This window comes from Pteropus vampyrus, unplaced genomic scaffold (assembly GCF_000151845.1).
Source record: "Pteropus vampyrus isolate Shadow unplaced genomic scaffold, Pvam_2.0 Scaffold1206, whole genome shotgun sequence".
NCBI classification, from domain to species: Eukaryota; Metazoa; Chordata; class Mammalia; order Chiroptera; family Pteropodidae; genus Pteropus; species Pteropus vampyrus.
This window is the reverse complement of record NW_011889987.1, coordinates 170763-190782: the sequence shown is the minus strand read 5'-3', so window position 1 is coordinate 190782 and position 20020 is coordinate 170763. Positions and strand designations below refer to the sequence as shown.

The 20020-nt window shown below is 38.2% G+C and overlaps 1 protein-coding gene across 4 annotated transcripts in view; it reads left to right on the top strand.

The window, feature by feature from the left end:
- The first annotated feature begins 427 nt into the window (after nt 1-427).
- The window catches only part of BLVRA (biliverdin reductase A), an 84899-nt gene continuing 65306 nt past the window's right edge, over nt 428-20020 (top strand). For 2 of the 4 annotated variants that reach the window (XM_023526593.1, XM_011386354.2), the window contains exons 1-2: nt 428-545; nt 18624-18656. In XM_023526593.1, the coding sequence (XP_023382361.1) occupies nt 18645-18656 (12 nt within the window). In that variant the 5' untranslated portion in view covers nt 428-545; nt 18624-18644. The remainder of the gene's footprint in view (nt 546-18623; nt 18657-20020) is intronic. The other 2 variants (XM_023526594.1, XM_011386355.2) reach the window with 2 other exon arrangements.

Below are 20020 nucleotides of genomic sequence, written 5' to 3'. Positions count from 1 at the left end.
ATAGCTAATGTAAATTCCTTCAGAATGGCTTACATCTTTCTCACCCCTACTTGTTGTATAAAGCCACTTGCAAACTCCTAGATGTCAGACACGTTGTCTTTTCTACCTCGCGATGCTGCTTGTGGTTTAGACTTAACGCCCCAGGACCAGTCTTTCCCAGCAATGGCCTAATAAACCCTTGCTTTGAAAAAGACTTTCAGCCCTGGAAGTTAAAATTCTTTTAACATGCCCTCTGCACTGCCAAGCAGGCCGTAGGAAAGACGGAAGTGGCACAGCTGCAGCCAATGCCCCTCCCCCCACATTTCACAGGCAGCCCTACAGTCCCCTGAGTAGGGTGCTGGGGTCCACCCTCCTAGGAGGCGGAGTTAGGCAAGATCCCCTCCTCTCACAGGCTCCCTGGTTTTTCATATGTGGACTTCCGCTTCCTACGGGCCACACCTCCTCCAACCAGGCGGCCAATCCCAGCCGGCTCTCGCCCAGTTCTCAGGGAGAGGGGCAAAGTCTGGAGGCTGCTGGAAGAGCTTGATTTTTGAACCCAGGGGCAGGTAAGGCACATGCAGGGAAGTGGGGGGTACCCTGCCGCTTTTATAATACCATCGGGCAAGGAGTTTGGAAGATATAGCCGCGGGAGACGGGCGCCTGGGCTCCTGCCTAGGGCCTGCTGAGCCTCAGCCTGGAGCAGAACCCGCTTCCCCGCCCCCGCCGATACTTCTTGACTTCGCCCCGCAGGGGCCTGACCGGCAGGGAATCACGATGTGTTCTCTCCAGGAGGTGCTTTCTTAAGTAAACGAAACACAGACTATTAAAAAAATAATTAAACCTGCATTTCATTTACAAAATGTTTATGGTTTCAGTTTTTAGGTAGACATAACTGCTGCTGCGTCCGTGTATGGTGTACAGTCTAGGCAGCTGGGCTTGAGCGAGTAGTGCTGTGGAGATGTCTCCATCTTAGGGTGCCGACTGGGCTGTGGGAATCTGAGGACGTTCCAGGGGTTTGGAATTCTCCTCTGCTGCGAGTCCTGCACAAGACAATTAACCTCTCCTGGCCTCACTTTCTTCTTTGGAAACTGGAAAATACTACGTATTTCATAGACGTTGTTGTGAGGGTTTACATGAACTACGTGTACTCTTTAAAAAAACTAAGACTGAGCACCCAGCAACAACAGGGTTTTATACACAGATATTTCAAAGTACTGATACCCCCAAATGTTCCAAAGAGATTAAGGTAGTGTCCAACAAAACCATTTGTTGGTTTTGGTTTTACTTTACATATATTTGTAAAGTAAAACCAAATATGTGTAAAGTAAATATAACCAGATTTGGGGAGCAGACATTATAAGAACAGAAGATAATTGATGGAGGAAGGGAAGAAACTGTGTCAGTGCTGGCTAATAGAACTTTCTGTGATAATGGAAATGTTTTATATTTAGTTAATTTTCATTTAAATAGCCACTGTATTGCGCTACCTTATACGACAGTACAGGTCTTTATTTGTAGTTGAGGATCAAATTTGTCTCTAGGAAGGTAAACTTAGCTACATAGTGCTTACTATTTGAAAGTAAATCACACTAATAACTTCATTCATTCATTTATTTATTCCTCAAATATTAATGGCCCTGAAGAAAGCAGAACCTTTCTTGAAAATTAGCTGTAAGGACAATTTTCTGTGAGTTTCATTATTAGAGCACTTTGGTATATTGCCACGTGAAAATATTCAGCTGAGGAATTGGGGCTGGGAGGGATGGAGTCAGTGAATATGGTATAATTTATAACTTTAGGGTTTAACAGTACAGATGTTAATTAACCTTAAAGTAAAATTAAAAATATATAGATAAGCAAAAAGAAATGAAATCACTAAAATTTTCACCAAAGACAATTACTTTTAATATTTCAATATATGTAATTCCAGACTTGTGTCCCATGTAGTCATTTCATTTTCCTTGATAGGCCCCAAAGTAACCAACTCCCCCATGGAAGGGAAATCTAGTCTGGGAGTGAGGGTCACTTTTACTGTTATCCTTGGACCTCTCAGGCCAGCACCTGGCCTCATCTGAGAAGCTCACCTTCTCCTTAATCCTTCTCCATAATTCTGCCAGTGGCCTGGCTTTGGGGAAAATGATTATAGGCATCTGTGGGAGCATTTTAGAGAGGAGGAAGGAGGAGAGAGGTTGGTCATATCTGTGGCTCATTCTGCCAGATGAGTTTCTCAACTTTGGCACTATTGTTATTTGGGGTGGATTATTTTTTGTTATGGAGGTGGGGTGGGGCTGTCCTCTGCATTATAGGATGTTTAGCAGCACTTCTGGCATACTGCTCCACATCATGACAATAAGTTGAGAGCCACTCGGTTTGTGGAAATCACCAAATTATTGCTGATGTGCTCTAAACAGGTTGATATTCCAATTTGTGTGTGGGAGAGACTGAGCTCTTAAGAGAGGCATAACTTAAGGAAGCTGTTTACTCTGGCTGTACCATTAATTTATGGTGAGATTTTGGTGGATAAATCTATCAGGATCCTAACAGGAAAACAAAAAGGTGAAAATAATTTTAAGGGAGCTCTTTATAGAAGAATGGGTAGTATTCAGGGGACCAATAAGTGATGGTGAGGCATCCAGGGAAGAGCATCATTGAGGCTCTATCCCCACCCTGGTCTGAAGGGATAGGTAGTAGAACTTGGTACTAGAGTTCAGGGGTAGGGGGCAGAGATTTGGAGCACTGGAAGAGGAGCTGCCCTGCAAGGCTCCTGTAACCTTGGCAGAAGGCACCCATTGCCAGAACAGCAGTCCAGAGGGATGGGGCAGGTTGGGGGTAAGTACACTGGCTCTTTCCCCAACTCTTTGCACTGATCTATACTGGCCAAATCCAAGTGGAAGGAGCCTAGATGATGCAGCCTGGGGAGGTCAGCCAGCATTCTGAGGGTGTGGGAGGAGGACAGATGGCGAGTCAACTGTTAGTAAGTGATCTAATATCTTCCTGACTTCAGAGTGAGGGTTAAGAGATACCGTGGTAGTAGAAGGAGATAGGCACAAATTGTTTTTGAAAAATAAAGCACATATACAAGTAGGCCACTGCTGTTTGACATCTGGTTCTGTTCTGTTCAGTAATGTCAAGTCATGCTCTTACTTCGGGGTTAGATTTTTTTCAGTTTTATTGAGGCATAATTGACCAAAAATAATTCTAAGATATTTAAAGTACACAGTGTGACGGTATGATAGATGTATACATTGCCAAGACCTATTCAAGGAGCTTGCCTCTTACGTGTTCTTCTAGGACAGCAGTCCCTAATTCTTTTGGCACCAAGGACCAGTGCTCTTATGAGAGTCTAATGTCTGAACATCTGAGTGGAGCTGAGGCGGTGGTGCTAGCACTGGGGACTGGCTGCAAATACAGATGAAGCTTTGCTCACTCTCCCACTGCTCACCTCCTGCTGGGTGGCTGGTTCCTAACAGGCCACGGACCTGTGCTGGGGCTTGGGGACCCCTGTTCTAGGAGATTTATGGTTTCAGATCTTATGTTCAGGTCTTTACCGTTTAGCATTGATTTTTGTATTTGGTTTAAGAGAGGTGTCAAGATTCATTCTTTTCCATGTGGCTATCTAGTTTTCAAAATACCATTTGTTGAGGAAACTATCCTTTCCTCCATTGTATATTTTTGGCTCTTTTGTCAAAAAATAATTGACCATGTATGCATATGTTTGTAATAGACTTTGAAATCAGGAAGTGTTGCCTCTGGCTTTGTTTTTTCTCATGGTTGTTTTGGTTACCCATAGTCTTTTGTGGTTCCATACATATTTTTAAATTTTTTCTATTTCTGCGAAGAATACCATTGGAATTTTAATAGAGATTGCATTGAATCTGTAGATTGCTTTGGGTAGTATGGACATTTTAATAACATTAATTCTTCCAGTCCATGAATGCAGAATCTCTTTCTATTAATTTGAGTCTTCTTCAGGTTTTTTCATCAATGCCTTATAGTTTTCAGTGTTCAGATAATTTCACCTCCTTGGTTAAATATATATATATTTAGTTAAATATTATGCCTCAATATTTGATACCATTTCAAGTGGATTGTTTTCTTAATTTCTTTTTCTGATATTTTGTTGTTGGTATATAGAAATGCAAGTGATTTTTACATATTAATTTTAATTCAATCTGCAACTCTGTGCCTTTTTATTGGTAAGTTCAGTCCATTTACATGTAGGGTGATTATTGAAATATGAGGTCTTCTTATAGCCATTTTATCTTTTGCTTTCTGGTAGCTTGGTGTTTCCATTGCTTCCTTGTCCTTGTGTTTGTTTTCTTTATTTTCATTGGCTTTTGTGGATTTTCCCTCTGGTCATTCTTGTTGTATGTTATATACTTCAGTTCTGAATCTTTGGCGTGTGGTTATCATTAAGAATATGTAAAGGATAGTTATATATATATACAGTTGTCCATTTTCTTCTGTGCATGCCTTATCTCCATTACTCTTTGCGACTTTGAATCTTTGAATCCTCCCCTTTTCAGTCATTGTTGTCTCAATTTGTCTCTATGTATGCTGAACATTCATTACTATCTTGCTATAGCAAATCTCTTGTTGTTGTTTAAGCTTATATTGCCCTGTTCCTAGTAAGAGTTGCAGTCTTCTGCTTCTATCAGTCTGCTAGTCACCTTACTCCTAATTATGTATTTTTTTTTTTGTCATTTTGTTTTAGGGGAGCTGACCCCTTTCAGTATTTCTTGTAGTGCAGATCTTGTAGTGGCAAATTTCCTCAATTTTTGTATGTCTGGAAAGGTTTTTATTTCTCCTTCATATCTAAAGGAGAGCTTAGCTGGATGCATTATTCTTGGCTGGTAGTTCCTTTCATTTAATAGTTTGAATATTTGATTCCACTTCTTTCTGGCTTGTAAGGTTTGTGCTGAGAAGTCCGACAATAATCTAGTGAGTTTTCCTGTATAGGTTATGGTCTTCTTTTCCCTGGCTGCCTTGAGAATTCTGTCTTTGTCATTGATTTTTGATAATTTTAATACAATGTGTCTTGGTGAGGGCTTTTTTTTTTGAGATAATTGGGTGTTCTGTTGACTTCTTGAATCCCAAGCTCCAGCTCATTCCTTTGATTTGGGAAATTCTCATCAACTATTTTTCTGGAAATGCTTTCTAATTCCTGCTCCTTTTCCCCGCTTTCGAGAATGCCCGCTATTCTTGTGTTTTCTCTCCTGATGGTATCTGCTAATTCTTTTCTTTCTCTCATTATTTTTCATTCTTTGATTTCTCTGTTCTTTCTTCTGATTTATTTTTAGATTTCTGTCTTCAATATCACTGATCCTTTCCTTCCTTTGGTCAACTTTAATTCCTAAGCTTGCTATTTCATTTTTCAACTTTTGCAGTGTGTTCTTTATCTCCAGAATATTTGGTTCTTTTTGAGGGTTTCAGTCTCCCTGCTAAAGAACTCATTCTGCTCATCTAGTTGTTTTTTCAGTTCCTAAAATTGTTGATATGATTCGTTTCGGATCTCACTGAGGTTTTTCAGAAGTTCCATCCTGAATTCTCTGTCATTTAAGTCACATATTTCTATGTCTGTAAGCTTATTTTCTGGAGATTTTTCTCTTTCTTTCTGAGATGCCTTGTCACTTTGGTTGTTCATGGTGTTTAATGGACTCTTTCTCTTCCTGGGCATTAATGAAAGTGTGTTCTGCTTCCCCCCCCCCCCCAGAAAGAAGTTTTATTATATAAAGGTCTCCCTTTAGCCATTTGCAAAGAAGGCATTTTTCTTTAGGTTTCTAGTACGTGGCGTCTAAGCCTCTTGGATCCCTGCTTTTTACATAAAGCCTTATTAATGCCTTTTTTTTTCTTTAATCATACTGGCTACCCTCAGTCTCAATCCCTGTCAGTGTTAGTGACAGTTTCGGTAGCATTTGCTCAGAATTCCCTGGGCTTCTGCTGTGTTCGGTCTCAGAAGGTATGGGGGGAGGGACCCTCTGGGTTGGCTGATAGGGACTGTGGCTCACTTTTGCAACTACAGCTGGTAAAAATCAACTGTTGTTTCTCTGCCGTCCCTGCTTCTCTGCCATTCCTGTTTCTCTGCTTTCTGCCCTGATTACTGGGTCCTGCCATCAGCCACATGGAGCTTATAGCTCTCTCAGGCAGGGCTGTTCAGAGAACTCGCTGTACCTTCTCACCTCCCCCCTCTTCCTACAGGGAGCTCTGGCTGCAAGAGGCAGCTTCTTTGTTTCTCCGAGTCCACCGCTGGACACCTGGAGTTCTGACCTTTGGTAGCTCTTATGCAGAGATCCCATGCTCAGACATGCTGGCGTGCAGTTTGAGTGTTTTTTACTGAGTTTTAGATGTTCAGCTTATTGTTGTTTCAAGTGGAGAGATCTGGGGACGTATCTCACTCTGGCATGTTTCTTACGTCACTCTCATATATTAATTTTGTATCTTGCAACTTTACTGAATTTGTTGATTAGTTCTAACAGTTTCTTGAGGGGGTGGAATTTTTAGGGTTTTCTATATGTAATATCAGTCATTTGCAAATAAAGTTAATCTTATTTCTTCCTTTCTGATTTGGTTACCTTTTATTTCTTTTTCTTGCCTAATTGCTCTGGCTAGGACTTCCAATACTGTGTTGAATAAAAATAGTGCAAGTGGGCATTCTTGTCTTCTTCCTCATCTAAGAGGAAAAGCTTTCAGTGTTTCATTATCGAGTATGATGTTAGCTGTAGCATATGTATAGCATATATAGCCTTTATTATGGTGAGGTTTCTTCTATAACTCATTTGCTGAGCGTTTTTTATCAAAGGATATTGAATTTTGTCAGATGTTCTTTCTGCATGTACAGAGGTGATCATATTACTTTTATCCTTCATTTTGTTAATGTCATATAGCACATTAATTGATATGCAGATATTGAACCATCCAAGGACCCCTAGAATAAATGCCACTTGATCATGCTATATGATCTTTTTAATTTATTGCTAAATTTAGTTCGTTCATACTTCATTGATACTTTTTGCATGTATATTTATCAGGGATATTGGCGTGAAGTTTACTTTTCTGTAGTGTCCTTCTCTGGCTTTGGTATCAGAATAATGCTGGTCTCATTTTGAGATTGTATTTCCTTCTCTTCATTTTTTGAAAAGAGTTTGAGAAAGATTGGCTTTAATTCTTTAAATGTTTTGTGGAATTCACCAGTGAAGCTATCTGATCCTGTTATTATTATTTTTTTTAATTGGGAGTTTTTAAAATACTGATTCAGTCGCTTTACTAGTAATTTTATGTTCAGATTTTCTGTGTCTTCATGATTTAGCCCTGGTTGTTTTTCCAGGAATTTATCTATTTCTTTTAGGTTGTCCAATTTGTTGATGTATATGTATTCATAGAGTCTCTTGTGATCCTTTGTATTTCTGTGTTATCAGTTGTAATATCTCTTCATTCATTTCTTATTATTTATTTGAGTTCTCTCTGTTTATTTTCGAGTCTAGCTTAAGGTTTGTCAATTTTATTTATCTTTTCAAAAAACATGTTCTTAGTTTCATCGATCTTTTCTATTGGCTTTTTAGTCTCTGTCGCTTATTTCTGTGCTCATCTTATTTTCTTCTTTCTACTAACTGTAGGCTTAGATTGTTATTATTTTTCTGGTTCCTTGAGATGTAAATTTAGGTTGTTTGAGATATTTCTTTTTTCTTAATGTAGGCATTTATTGCTATAAACTTCCCACTTAGAACTGCTTTTACTAACATAGTTTTGGTATGTTGTGTTTCCATTTTCTTTTCTCTCATGATATTTTTAAAATTTCTTTTTGATTTTTCTTTGGTTCATTGGTTGTTCAGGAGCATGTTCACATATTTATGAATTTTTCAATTTTTTCTGTGATGATTGAGTTCTAGTTTCATATCATTGTCAGAAAAGATGCTTGATATAATTTCAGTGTTCTTAAATATATTAAGAATTATCTTGTGGCCTAACAAGTGACCTATCCTAACATATGTTCTGTTTGTGCCTGAGAAGAACTTATATTCTGTTGCTTTTGGATAGATGTTTCTGAATATGTCTGGTAGGTTAGATTTAGTCCAACATTTCTTTATTGATTTCCTGTCTAGATGATCTGTTCATTATTGAAAGTAGAGGTATTTTGTCTCATATTGTTATTGTATTGCTGTCTGCCTTCAGATCTGTTAATATTTTCTTTATGCATTTAGGTGCTTCCATGTTACATGCATAAATATTTACAAATGTTATATCTTTTTTATGGATTGACCCCTTTATCATTATATGATGACTTTCTTTGTTTCTTACAGTCTGGCTTAACATCTGTTATGTCTGATATAAGTATAAGCTGCTCTTGCTTTCTTTTGGTTCAGTTTGCATGGAATATCTTTTCCTTTCCTTCACTTTCAGTCTATTTGGGTCCTTTAAACAGAAATGAGTCTTTTGTAGGCAGTGTATAGTTGTCTTATTTTTATAATCTCTTCAGCCACTCTATGGTTTTGATTGTAGTAGTCCATTTAAGATAATTATTGATAGTAATGGACTTACTAATGCCATTTTGTTAATGATTTTCCTTTGTTTTGTAATTCTTTTGTTTTGTTTTGTTCATCCTCTTCTGCTCTCTTCCTTTGTGATTAGATGATTTTATGTAGTGGTATTCTTTGATTCCTTTCTCTTTCTCCCTTATGTGTTTATTGTAGGCTTTTACTTTGTGGTTACCACTAGGCTTACATTTTATAACAGTTTTTTTTTAAAGCTGATAATAACCTAACTTCAAATGCATACCAAAGCTCTACTTTTACATACTATTTCCCCAACTTTTTTTGTTTCAGTTTCGCAGTTTACATCATTTTACATTGTGTATCCATTAATAAGTTATTGTTGTTACAGTTATTTTTTTATACTTTTGTCTTTTAACCTTCATACTAGATTTATAAATGCTTTATCTACAGCCGTTACAATGTTAGAGTATTCTGAATTTAACTGTGTAGTTACGATTACCAGTGAGTGTTTTTTTTTTCTCTTACTAATGAGCATTATTTTGTTTCAGCTTGAATAACTCTTTTTAACATTTCTTTTAAAGCTAGTGGTATATGGTGATGAACTCCTTCAGTTTTTGTTTGTCCAGAATATTTTTTTGTCTCTCTTCAGTTTTGAAGGACAACTTTGCTGGGTAAAGTATATTAGTTGGCAGTTTTTCTTTCAGCACTTTGAATATATCATCTCATTTTCTTCTGGCCTGCAAAGTGTCTTTTAAAAAATAAGTAAATAGTTATTTGGGAATTTGCTTGTATTTAACTGTTGGTTTTAGCTTGCTGCTTTTAAGATTCTCCCCTTGATTTAACTTTTGATGATATAAATATAACGTATCTTGGCATGGGTTTCTTTTTATTTAACTTCTTTGGTCTTGTTTTGGGCTTCCTAATAGATGTCTGTTTCTTTCCTCAGGTTAGGGAAATTTTCAGCCATTTTTCTTTCAGTAAGCTTTTTGCCCCTTTTTCTCTCCTTCTCCTGGGACCCCTACAATATATATATATTTGATCCCCTTTTGGTGTCCCTTAAATCCCTTAAGCCGTCTTCACTTAAAAATTTTTTTTTGTCTCTCTGATTTTATTAATTATACTGATCTGTCTTCAAGTTTCCTAGTACTTTCTTTCATTAATATAGTCTGATGTTGAAACCCTGTTTGAGTTTTTCATTTTTCAGTTTATTGTATCCTTCATCTTTGTGATTTTTTTCATACTTTTTTATATTTTCTCTCTTTGTTTCGACTTTCACTTTGTTCAAGCATTACTCTCCTGAACTTAGCATCTTTAGGCCTATTAGTTTGAGCTCTCAGGTAAAATCATTTTTCATTTTTTCATTAATATCTTTTTCTGGAGATTTATCTTGTTCTTTTGTTTGGAACATATTCTTTTGTTTCTTCATTTTCCTTGACTGTCTATCTTACACATTAGTAAAAACAGCTACATCTTCCAGTCTAAGAGGCTTGTCTCGTATAGGAGATGGACCTCATCAATCAGCCTGTCCTGAGTTTCTAGTTGTCTTTCAAATGTTCGTGATTGTTAAAGCTATCATTTTTCTTCATAGTGGCTCCCATAGTTGAGGGTGTGCCAAGACCTTTCAGTGTCTCAAAGCGCAAAATTGCAGTTAGCACTTTGATGTAGCCTTCGAAGCTAGAACCTCAGGCAGCATCTGGGAAAGTATGTAGTTAAGCTCTTTCTAAGGAGAAATTAGCAGATGGGCGTTTTTGCCTGCTTACTCTATGCTGGGCCCAGGCATATAGCTGCGGAAGTGGGATGTGGGGGAGGGGTGCTCCTGTGCCAGTTAAGAATTGCTTCCTTAGTTGCTACAGTCCTGTGAGACTTTTGAATGCAAGCCCCATTGCTGACAGAGCCGGGTGACCTGGGGGGCTATCTCTCAGGCAGGAGCCACAAAAGCTGGGGTACCAGACATGTATATAAGATCCTTCCAGGGAGACAACTTACTTTCGTTATTGAAGTGGGCTGGAGGGAGACGAGGTGAGTTGGTTTTTACTGGCCTTCCCGGTCTCTGGGGACTGTCCAGGCAGCCCCTAGATATATGCTTATGTTAGAAGCCTGACTCTCTCAAGCAGCACTTGTAAAGTATACAAATAGAACTTTTTTGCGGGGGGAGGGTGGGCGGGATAATGAAAGAGTGATGTTTTTGTTTTCTCCTCTGCTGAGCCCTGGGTAGAGGGGGCGGATAGCTGGTTAAGAATTCATTGTTTGCTAAAATCCTGTGGGACTTATGAATGGAAGACTCATATGACTCAGTGGATCAGGTGATTTGGGGATCTATCCCTTGGGAGGTAGCTGCAAAAGCTTTGGCACAAAAAGATGTACAAACTTCTTTCAGGGAGATACTCGCAACTTGTATGCTGGCTTCCTCAAGCTTTGGGGAGGATCCCAGGTAGACCCTAGATATGTTCCTAAGTTAGACCTGACCCTCAAGCAGCAGCTTATAAAGTATGCAAATAGAGCCCTTTCAGAGAAAGACTGGAAAATGGACATTTTTTGCTTGCTCTGTCTGCACTGAGTCCTGCAGGGATATCTGCAGGGAGTGCTTGTGTGCCTATGAGGAATGCTTCTTTGTTTGCTATTCTTTTTGTGGTATTATTGATAGAAGCCCCATTAGCTTTCAGAGCTAGGTTTTTTTTGTGCCTATCCCTTGGACTTGAGTCTTAAAAGTTGAGGTGCTAGATTTGAGGTCCCAATCCTTCACTCCTCAAGGAGAAGCTGGGAGTTGAGGGTTCCTTCCTGACTGTATGGCGTTATACCAGGGGTTTGGTTTGTGGTGAGAATGTGTCTTAGCCTTTTTTACCTGATTTCATGTGAATATTTTCTCATTTACCAGATATATAGGAATTACTCAGCCATTTTCTGAATCTCTTTAAGAGGAAATTGCTCTGTGTATAGCTGTAAAATCAGTGCATCTGTGGGAGGAGGGGAGCCCAAGAGCCTGTTTTGTTGCCATGTTGGTTGACTTTACAGTAGAATTTCTCTACGTTTTTTAATCCATGTTCCAGCTCAGTTGTGCTGTTTGGTGTACTAAAACATATATTTGCTGGTGCCTGTTAATAGTTAGAATTTTATATATATGTTTTACTTGTACAGAATAGTTTTTCTTGCAGCTTAACTGTTTCCTCTTTTTTTTTTTTTTTTTTTTAATCATCACAAAAACCACATCATAAAACCTCTAAGTTTGAAACGGCCTTAAAGTTTCTTACCTGAAATCTGGGAATTTATAGCCTTAAAAAAAAACTGCACATAAAATATATACATGTATCAAATCGCCACATTGTATGACTTAAACTTACACAATGTTATGTGTCAATTACATCTCAATAAAGCTGGAAAAAATTATATAGGAAAACAAAACAGGCACAAAATAAAGAACACAATGTTCTTTGTAGAATGAAATGATTTATATAATTACTATCAAGGTCACAACACATTGTGAAATGTTGCTTGTAAAAATCCTGATTGATTTACTAAGAAAATATGTTCTCTTTAGAGATCTCTAAAAACATAATGATTGAGCTTTAAAATATTAAAAACAAAAGTTATACCTATACATGTTTTGCTTGCTTGGAAGATTTGTATTCCCCCCACTGTCAGTTGTACCATGATCAGCTGTTCCAAAAGTTCATGGTTTTCTATGGCATGTAGCCAGGAAGAACTAGTCTTTCAGCAATAGAGAACCAAGTTTATGACCTGGACCTATTGGGGATCAATGTTTAACACATGTATGGGCCTCACAGTATCCTAATCTTAACCAAATTTTGAAATCGAGTTGCACATTGTTCTACAATTATTCGTGTTAATAAGCTGCTCTTTTAAAATATGGATATCCCCTTCCAAGTTTAATTAGAGTAGATATTTATTCATTAGTAAGAGTAATTTGACTCCCATTATAGTTCTTCTATTATATTATAATCACTTTTAATAAAAGGCAGAAAGTTTTGAAATAGTGAAAAGAGGAATAGGAGAACATGGAGCATGTGGGAGGGGCTAGAAAGATGGGTTGGGGAAGAGAGTTACTTATGTTTGGGGAGAATGCCAAGGAAAGCATTTCTACCTGTTCAGCTTTTTTACACCTGAGGCTTTGATCGCAGCACCTTCACTCTTATAACCGGAGCCTTGTCCTACTTGTTTCTGTCTGCCCCAGAGAGAACCAGAAGTGAAGCTAATAACCTCCAGTTAACAAAGCCAAACACCAAGAAAGCTAAACCAAAGGAGAACAGAAAAATGGAAGTAAAATGGGTTCAAATTATAGCATATCAGCACTGAGAGAGTATGAGTCATCTAAGTTTTTCTGAGTTCATTTGCTACATCTCCTTTTTTAAAGGGGTATACATCAATGCACTGGGAGTCAGTGTGTTCTGGCCTTGATAAGACAGCTAGTGAGTGCCAGACCTAGGTCTAGAATTCTGGTCTCTTGAGTCATAGGCAGGCTCTTATCTCCTAGAGAGAGCTTGTGTTTGTGCATTTGAGTGCATCGTGTTTTGGGGTCAAAGCTCAAACTCCCAACACTGTTTAGTAGACCTGCTTCAGTAGATATGGGGGAAGGAAAACCTACTTTAAATTGCTTTAAGCAGGTTATTTATGCAAAAGTGTTAACTTTTTTTTTTTCCCTAGTGAACCTGTGCCTGAACTTCCATTTGCCGTTATGCAGTAATTTGGCAACTAACTCAAGATTCTTATTTTTCTGATTTGTTTTTTTTTAAGTGGCTGCTCCTAGAGAGGCATACCATATATTTATAAATGGAAAAGCTTGTTAATGAACCCTAATTTAATTTATAAAGTGATGTAATTATAGGCACAGTCCCTGTGGATTTTTTTAACTTGACAAGAGATGTTCCAAAATTAATCTGTAGGTCTGAGCAAGCAAGAATAGATAAGAATACTGAACAAGATAACGAAAGAACTTGAATGACCAGAGACCAAAACATACTGTAAAGCCACAATCATGTAAACAATATATTAGAGCCATGGGACTAGAGGTCAGAGACAGTGAAAAAAAGAATAATCATATTCATAAGAATTTAAGTATGAGTCATTGGAGAAAAGTATGAAATATCCAGTAAATGATTTGGGAACAAGATTATTTGGAGAAAAGTACAGTTAGAGTCTGATGCCATATAATAAAATAAAATTTAGGTTGGTTATAAAATGAAAATGTAAATAACGTTTAAAGTCTAAAAGAAAATAAAAATGTATCTATAAATCTTTTAAACATAATAATAAAAGGCAGGAACTTAAAGCCTTTTAGATTTTAACCATTTAAATATTAAATCCTGGAAATAAACAAACCTAAATTTTTTTCTTATAGGATTTGATCTTAGATCTTTTGGAATATATTAAAATATAGAATAAAATTCTCCCTGGTTCTGTTTAAACTTTAACTGGTCTTGGCAGGACAGTGGAGAGGAAGGGAGAAAGAGATATGGGATGGGCTGGGAGGGTTTTGAAAGGTGTAGGCAAATCCATCTGGGATTGCTGCCTCCCTTGACAGTGCCATCTTATTATAAGGAGAGTTGAAATGTAATGGAAGGGAAAAGAGCATGGAAAAGATCTGGCCAGGATACTACAGTCGAATATGCTTTATAAGTGACAATACAATGCATTCATCACAAGTAGTAGACCATTGACACCTAGTACATTAGAATGTCTAGGTGGGATCTTTTTTTTCTCATGCATATTCATCTCTTCAAGTCGTTTCTGTTTTCTTTTGTTTTGCTTTCCCCATATTCTCTGGGAAATAGTAAATTTCATAAGTAATATTCTGTAGACTATTTTTTATAGGAAAACTTTCCTGGAAGTTCTCATTAGAAAGAGAAGGCAAGCATTAGTAATGTCTCTACAAGGACAGAGGGCTCAGGGCAATTTAATGGTTTCTCCTGAATGTACTTTTGGGGCTGGAGACAGATATAGGAAGCAGTGTAGTTGCTAGGTTAGTTGTGTACATTTGGAATTTTAATAGATGTTGCATAACTGCCCTCCATAGATATGATACCCATTTGTAGACCCACAATAATGTCAGTATTCCTCTCCTATCAACACTCTATGACTGTGTTGTAACTACCAATTTGTACTTCTTAATCCCGTATTCTTTTTCACCCCCAACCCACTACCCATTTGACAGCCATAAAAATGTTCTCTGTATCCGAGGTTGTTTCTGTTTTGTTTATTTTGTTCTTTAGATCCTATTTGTAAGTGAAGTCATTTGGCATTTGTCTTCTCTGACATACTCCAATCAACAGTGCCTTCTAGGTCCATCCACATTGTTGCAGATGGCAAGATTTCATTCTTTTATGTGGTTAAGTAATACTGCATTGTATATATGTACCATTTCATCTTTATCCATTCATCCATTCATGGATACCAGGTTGCCTCCATGTCTTGGCTATTGTAAATAATGCTGCAGTGAACATATGGATTCACATGTCCCTTCAATGTAGAAGTGTTTTGGGTTTCTTTGGATAAATACCCAGAAGTCAAATTATTGGGTCCTTCTTTGTCTCTTGTTATATATAGCATTTGTTTTGTTTGTTTGTTTGTTTTGCAAGGCAACCCTTGGTTGACCTCACAGATTGCAAAAACCTTGTCATCTTACAATCCTTTATTTTTTATTTTTTACGCCTACAGCACCTGGTCTTACTAGGTGGTCTCCCATCCAAGTACTAACCAAGCCCGACCCTGCATTGCTTCCGAGATCAGATGGGATGGGGCTTGTTCAGTAGTCTTTGTTTTAAAGTCTGTTTCATCTGGTATAAGTATTGCTACCCTAGCTTTTTGTTGTTTTCATGAAATATCTATTTTCATCTCTTTACTTTCAGTCTGTGTGTGTCTTTTGATCTGAAGTGAGTCTCTGTAGGTACCATATGTAAGGATCTTATTTTCTAAGCCATCCTATGTCTTTTGGTTGGAGCATTTAATCCATTTACATTCAAAGTAATTCTTGATAGACATGTAGTTATTGCCATTTTATTATTCATATTTGTGATATATATATATATATATATATTTTTTTTTTTTTTCTTATTTCTTCCTCTTAAAGAAGTCCTTCTAACATTTCCTGTAATACTGGCTTGGTGTTGATGAACTCTAGCTTTTTCTTGTCTGAAAGCTCTTATCTCTCTTTTGATTCTACATGATAGCTTTGCTAGATACAGCAATCTTGGTTGTAGGTCCTTGCTTTTCATCACTTTGAATATTTCCTGCCAATCCCTTCTAGCCTATAAAGTTTCTGCTGAGAAATCAGCTGACAGCCTTATGGGAGCTCTCTTGTAGGTAACTAATGCTTTCTCTTGCTGCTTTTAAGATTTTCTCTTTGTCTTTAAACTTTGGCATTTTAATTTTAATGTGTCTTGGTATGGGCCTCTTTGAGGTAATCTTATTTGGGGCTCCCTGTGCTTCCTGGGCTTGTGTGTCTATTTCCTTTATCAGGTTAGGGAAGTTTTCTGTCATTATTTCTTCATAAAGGTTTTCAATTCCTTGCACTCTCTCTTCTCCTGGTACTGCTATGATGTGAATGTTGGTATGCTTGATGTTGTTCCTTAAACAATCCTCATTTAAAAAAAAATTTTTCTTGTTGCCGTTCTGAATGGTTTTTTTGCTATTTTATCTTCTAAATCGCTAATTCAGTCCTGTGCTGCATTTAATCTGTTGATTCCTTCTAATGTAATCTTCATTTTACTTATTGTGTTCTTCACTTCTGACTGGTTCTTTATGTTTTTGTGTCTCCATTTTTATGTTTTCTATCTTTGTTAAATTTCTCGAGTTTATCTACTCTTCCCCTAAGTTCATCGAACATCCTTATAACCAGTTTTTTGAACTCTGCATCTGGTTGATTGCTTGTCTCCATTTTGTTTAGTTCTTTTATCTGAAACATGTTTATTTATCTCAGTATTGTGGCTGCCTCCCTATGCATATGTTTCTGTAAATTAGGTAGGGCTGCTATGTTTCCCAATTTTAGAAGAGTGGTCTAATGTAGTTGGTGTCCTGTGGGGTGAACCAGTGTTCTCTAGTCACCTGAGCTGGTACTCCAAGTATGTCCCTTGTATGCGCTGTGTGTGCTCTTCTGTTGTAGTTGAGCCTTGGTTGCTATTTACATGTCAGTGGAGGGATTGACACTTGGGCTGATTGGTTGTGAGGACTGGCCAGTGAGGGGCTTGTCCTATGGTGCAGGATTTGCTTTAGCAGGACTGTGGTGCCTGTCCAGTCCACCCTTTGGGCATGTTGTTCTTAGATGCAGCCCTGGGTGGTGCTCCAGCTCAGTCAGAAGCTGGCCACCAGATTTGCCAGCCCCAGGGACTCCTGGGAATGGCCCCACCACAGACCAACTTCATTCATAGCCTGTGCCCTACCTGAGGCCACCTAGCAAGATTTACCTAGCAATCTGCAGTTGGCTGCCACTCGTGCTGGGCTTAGAGGAGCCTTAAGAGGCCTAGCTACGAACCAAGGCTGGCTGCTACTAGTCCTGGGCTTAGGGCTGCTCAGGGGCATGCTGAGGACATATGCTACTTTTTTGGGTTTTGTGAACCTTTGAGAGATTTTAAGAAAGTCCACAGCATGAGCCAAGATAGACCATTTATGTGAAAAAGCCACTGGAAGCGGCTTGAGTGGGACCGCAAGTTGGGTGGGGCAGGGTCTCAGGGAATCTCCAGGGTGGGGCAATGGTGTTAACCAGGTTGATGGAGACTCAAATATGGTGGCAGCTTGCATCTATATGCTGGGTAAGGGGAAGGCTCAACAAAGAGGCAGTGGATTCTTTCAGTACTTCTGTCTGGGAGAAAACTGCCCCTCTAGCCCTTGCCTTGAAGCCAGACAACCCAGTTTCTCTTTGTTTCTGTCTGGTAATATTCAGGCAGCTGCCTCAGTGCTGGAGCTCAGAGTAGGTGAGTCCATCAGTGAGTAAGCCTTCGTGTGGGTCCCTTAAGAGGACTGTCTGTGACTTTAGCTGCCTTCCATCTTACTCAGCCACCATCTCCAGTGGTTTTCATGGATAAAAGTTTTGGGAATTTCTTTTCCCATCACTGGAGCTCTGGCCTGGGGAGCCTGACGTGGGACTGGACCCTTAGCTCCCCCAGGGGGACCTTTGCAGCTGAGATATCCTTCTTGATTCCCAACTATCACAGGTGGGTATGGGGACCAGCTGGTTTTATGTCTCCACCTCTCCTACCAGTCTTGAGATGGCCTCTTCTGTATGTCCCCAATTGTAGGACTTATGTTCACTTAGATTTCAGGTGACTCCCAATAATAGTTGTTCTATAGTTTAGTTGTAATTTTGATGTGTTATGTGAGAGGAAGCAAGCACAGTGTTTACCTACTCTGCCATTTTGACCAGAACTCAAGAAAGTTAATTGTTAAGGGCCTCTGTTGTACTCTGAATTCTAGTATTTTTCCAAGTGTGGCTCTCTGACAATTTGTACACAATCTCTTGGATGCCTGTTAGAAATGCAGATTCTTAGCCTCCCTTCCTCTGTAGACTTCTAGAATCAGGATCTCTGGGGAGGAACATGCATTTTCAGCAAGCAGTCCTAGGAGTACATTAAAGTTTGAAACCAGTTATTCCTTACTAGTTCCTTATTTCTTTTCCTTCTTTCTCTTGTTTTCTCTTATCTTCCCTTTTTCTTTCCTCATACCTTCTAACTAATGCTCACCTGTTTTTTTACCCCTTTCTCCTCCTCAATGCTACTGGTTCAGAATAGCCAGATGAACTGTTCTTTTAACATAATAAATTTAGGTTCTCTGAAAACTCAGCTAGGACATTAAAAAAAGTATGTATTTCTTACTGCCTTGTTTGTCCCCATAAAACAAAGATAGATACAGAGTTATCCTCTCTGATACCAGTTAGTCTTCCAGTAAAGGGATTTGAACTTGGGCTTTGGAAATGTCCTCCTTTAGAGAAACATCAATAGTGTGATGTCATGGGGAGTCAGTGACCACCAGACTCAGAATCATACACTAACCTGGGTACCTTCACTGGAAGACACAAGGTGGTATAGGCATTTGGGGTCAATAGAACAGGATATAGTGGGAGAGAAAGTAGAGATGGTAAAGGGGAGTTTCGACATGGAGTTCAGAGTAGGTGTCACTGGGGTTCTGAACCTCTGCTTTTTGTCTTCACAGCTACTGGAGGAAAAGACCAAGATGAATGTTGAGGTGAGTTCTTTAAAAGCATCAGTTTAAGGAATGCTTTTCTTTTACTGTTCTTCATTTCTCTTTCACAGAGTGTCTTCTCTCCCTACAGAGCTTTCAGAAACATTTCAGCACCAACTTGAAAACATTTCCCCTCCCACTTGCCAATGTTCACATGGATCTGGGTGCTATGAGAAGTAGGCCCCTCTGAGTTCTTATCTGTGTCTGTCCTGCTTCAGTTAGATTCGATTTCATTGGTGGTAATCAGTTGGTTCAGATTTTCTGTTTATTCTTGACTCAGTCTTGGGAGATTGTATGTTTCTAGGAATGTATTAATTTCTTCTAGATTGTCCAATTTGTTGGTGTCTAATCGCTTGTATTATTTTCTTACAATCCATTATATTTCTGTGGAGTCTGTAGTTGCTTCTTCTCTTTCATTTCTGATTTTATTTATTTGGGTCCTCTCTTTTTTTTCTTAACTAGTGTAGTTAAAGGTTTATTAATTTTGTTTATCTTTTCAGAGTACAAGCTCTTGGTTTCATTGATCTTTTGTATTGTTTTTCTCAACTCTAATTTCATTTATTTCCACTGTGATCTTGATTATTTCCTTCCCTCTAATCACTTTGGGTTTTATTTGTTATTCTTTTTCTAGTTCTTTTAAGTGTAAGATTAGATTGTTTATTTAAGGTAAGACTGTATTGCTATGACTTTCCCTCTTAGAACTTCTTTTGCTGTGTCCCACAGTTTGAGTCTTTGTGTTTGTATTTTTGTTTGTCTCTCAGTATCTTTTGATTTCTTCCTTGATTTCATCGTTAACCCATTTATTGTTTAGCAGCATGTTCGGCCTTCATGTGTTTGATGTTTTCACATTTTTTTCTCGTAGTAGATTTCTAGTTTCATACCATCGTGGTCAGAGAAGACACTTGATATGATTTCAGTCTTCTTAAATTTATTGAGATTCTTTCATAGTCTTACATGTGGTCTATCCTGGAAAATGTTCCATGTGCACTTGTGAAGAATGTATATCCCGCTGCTTTGGGGTGAAATGTTCTGAAAACATCAATTAATTCCATCTGATCTAATATGTCGTTTAAGGCTGTTGTTTCCTTATTGATTTTCTGTCTGAAAGATCTGTCTGTTGGTGTGAATGGAGTGTTAAAGTCTGCTACTTTGACTGTATTACTGTCAATCTCTCCCTTTATGTTGGTCAATAATTGCTTTATATATGTAGGCGCTCCTGTGTTGGGCGTGTATGTTTACTAGGATTATATCCTCTTGTATTGATCCCTTTATCATTATGTAATGCCCTTCTTTGTCTCTTATAGTTTTTGTCTAAAGTCTATTTGGTCTGATATAAGTATTGCTACCCCAGGTTTTTTTTTTTTTTT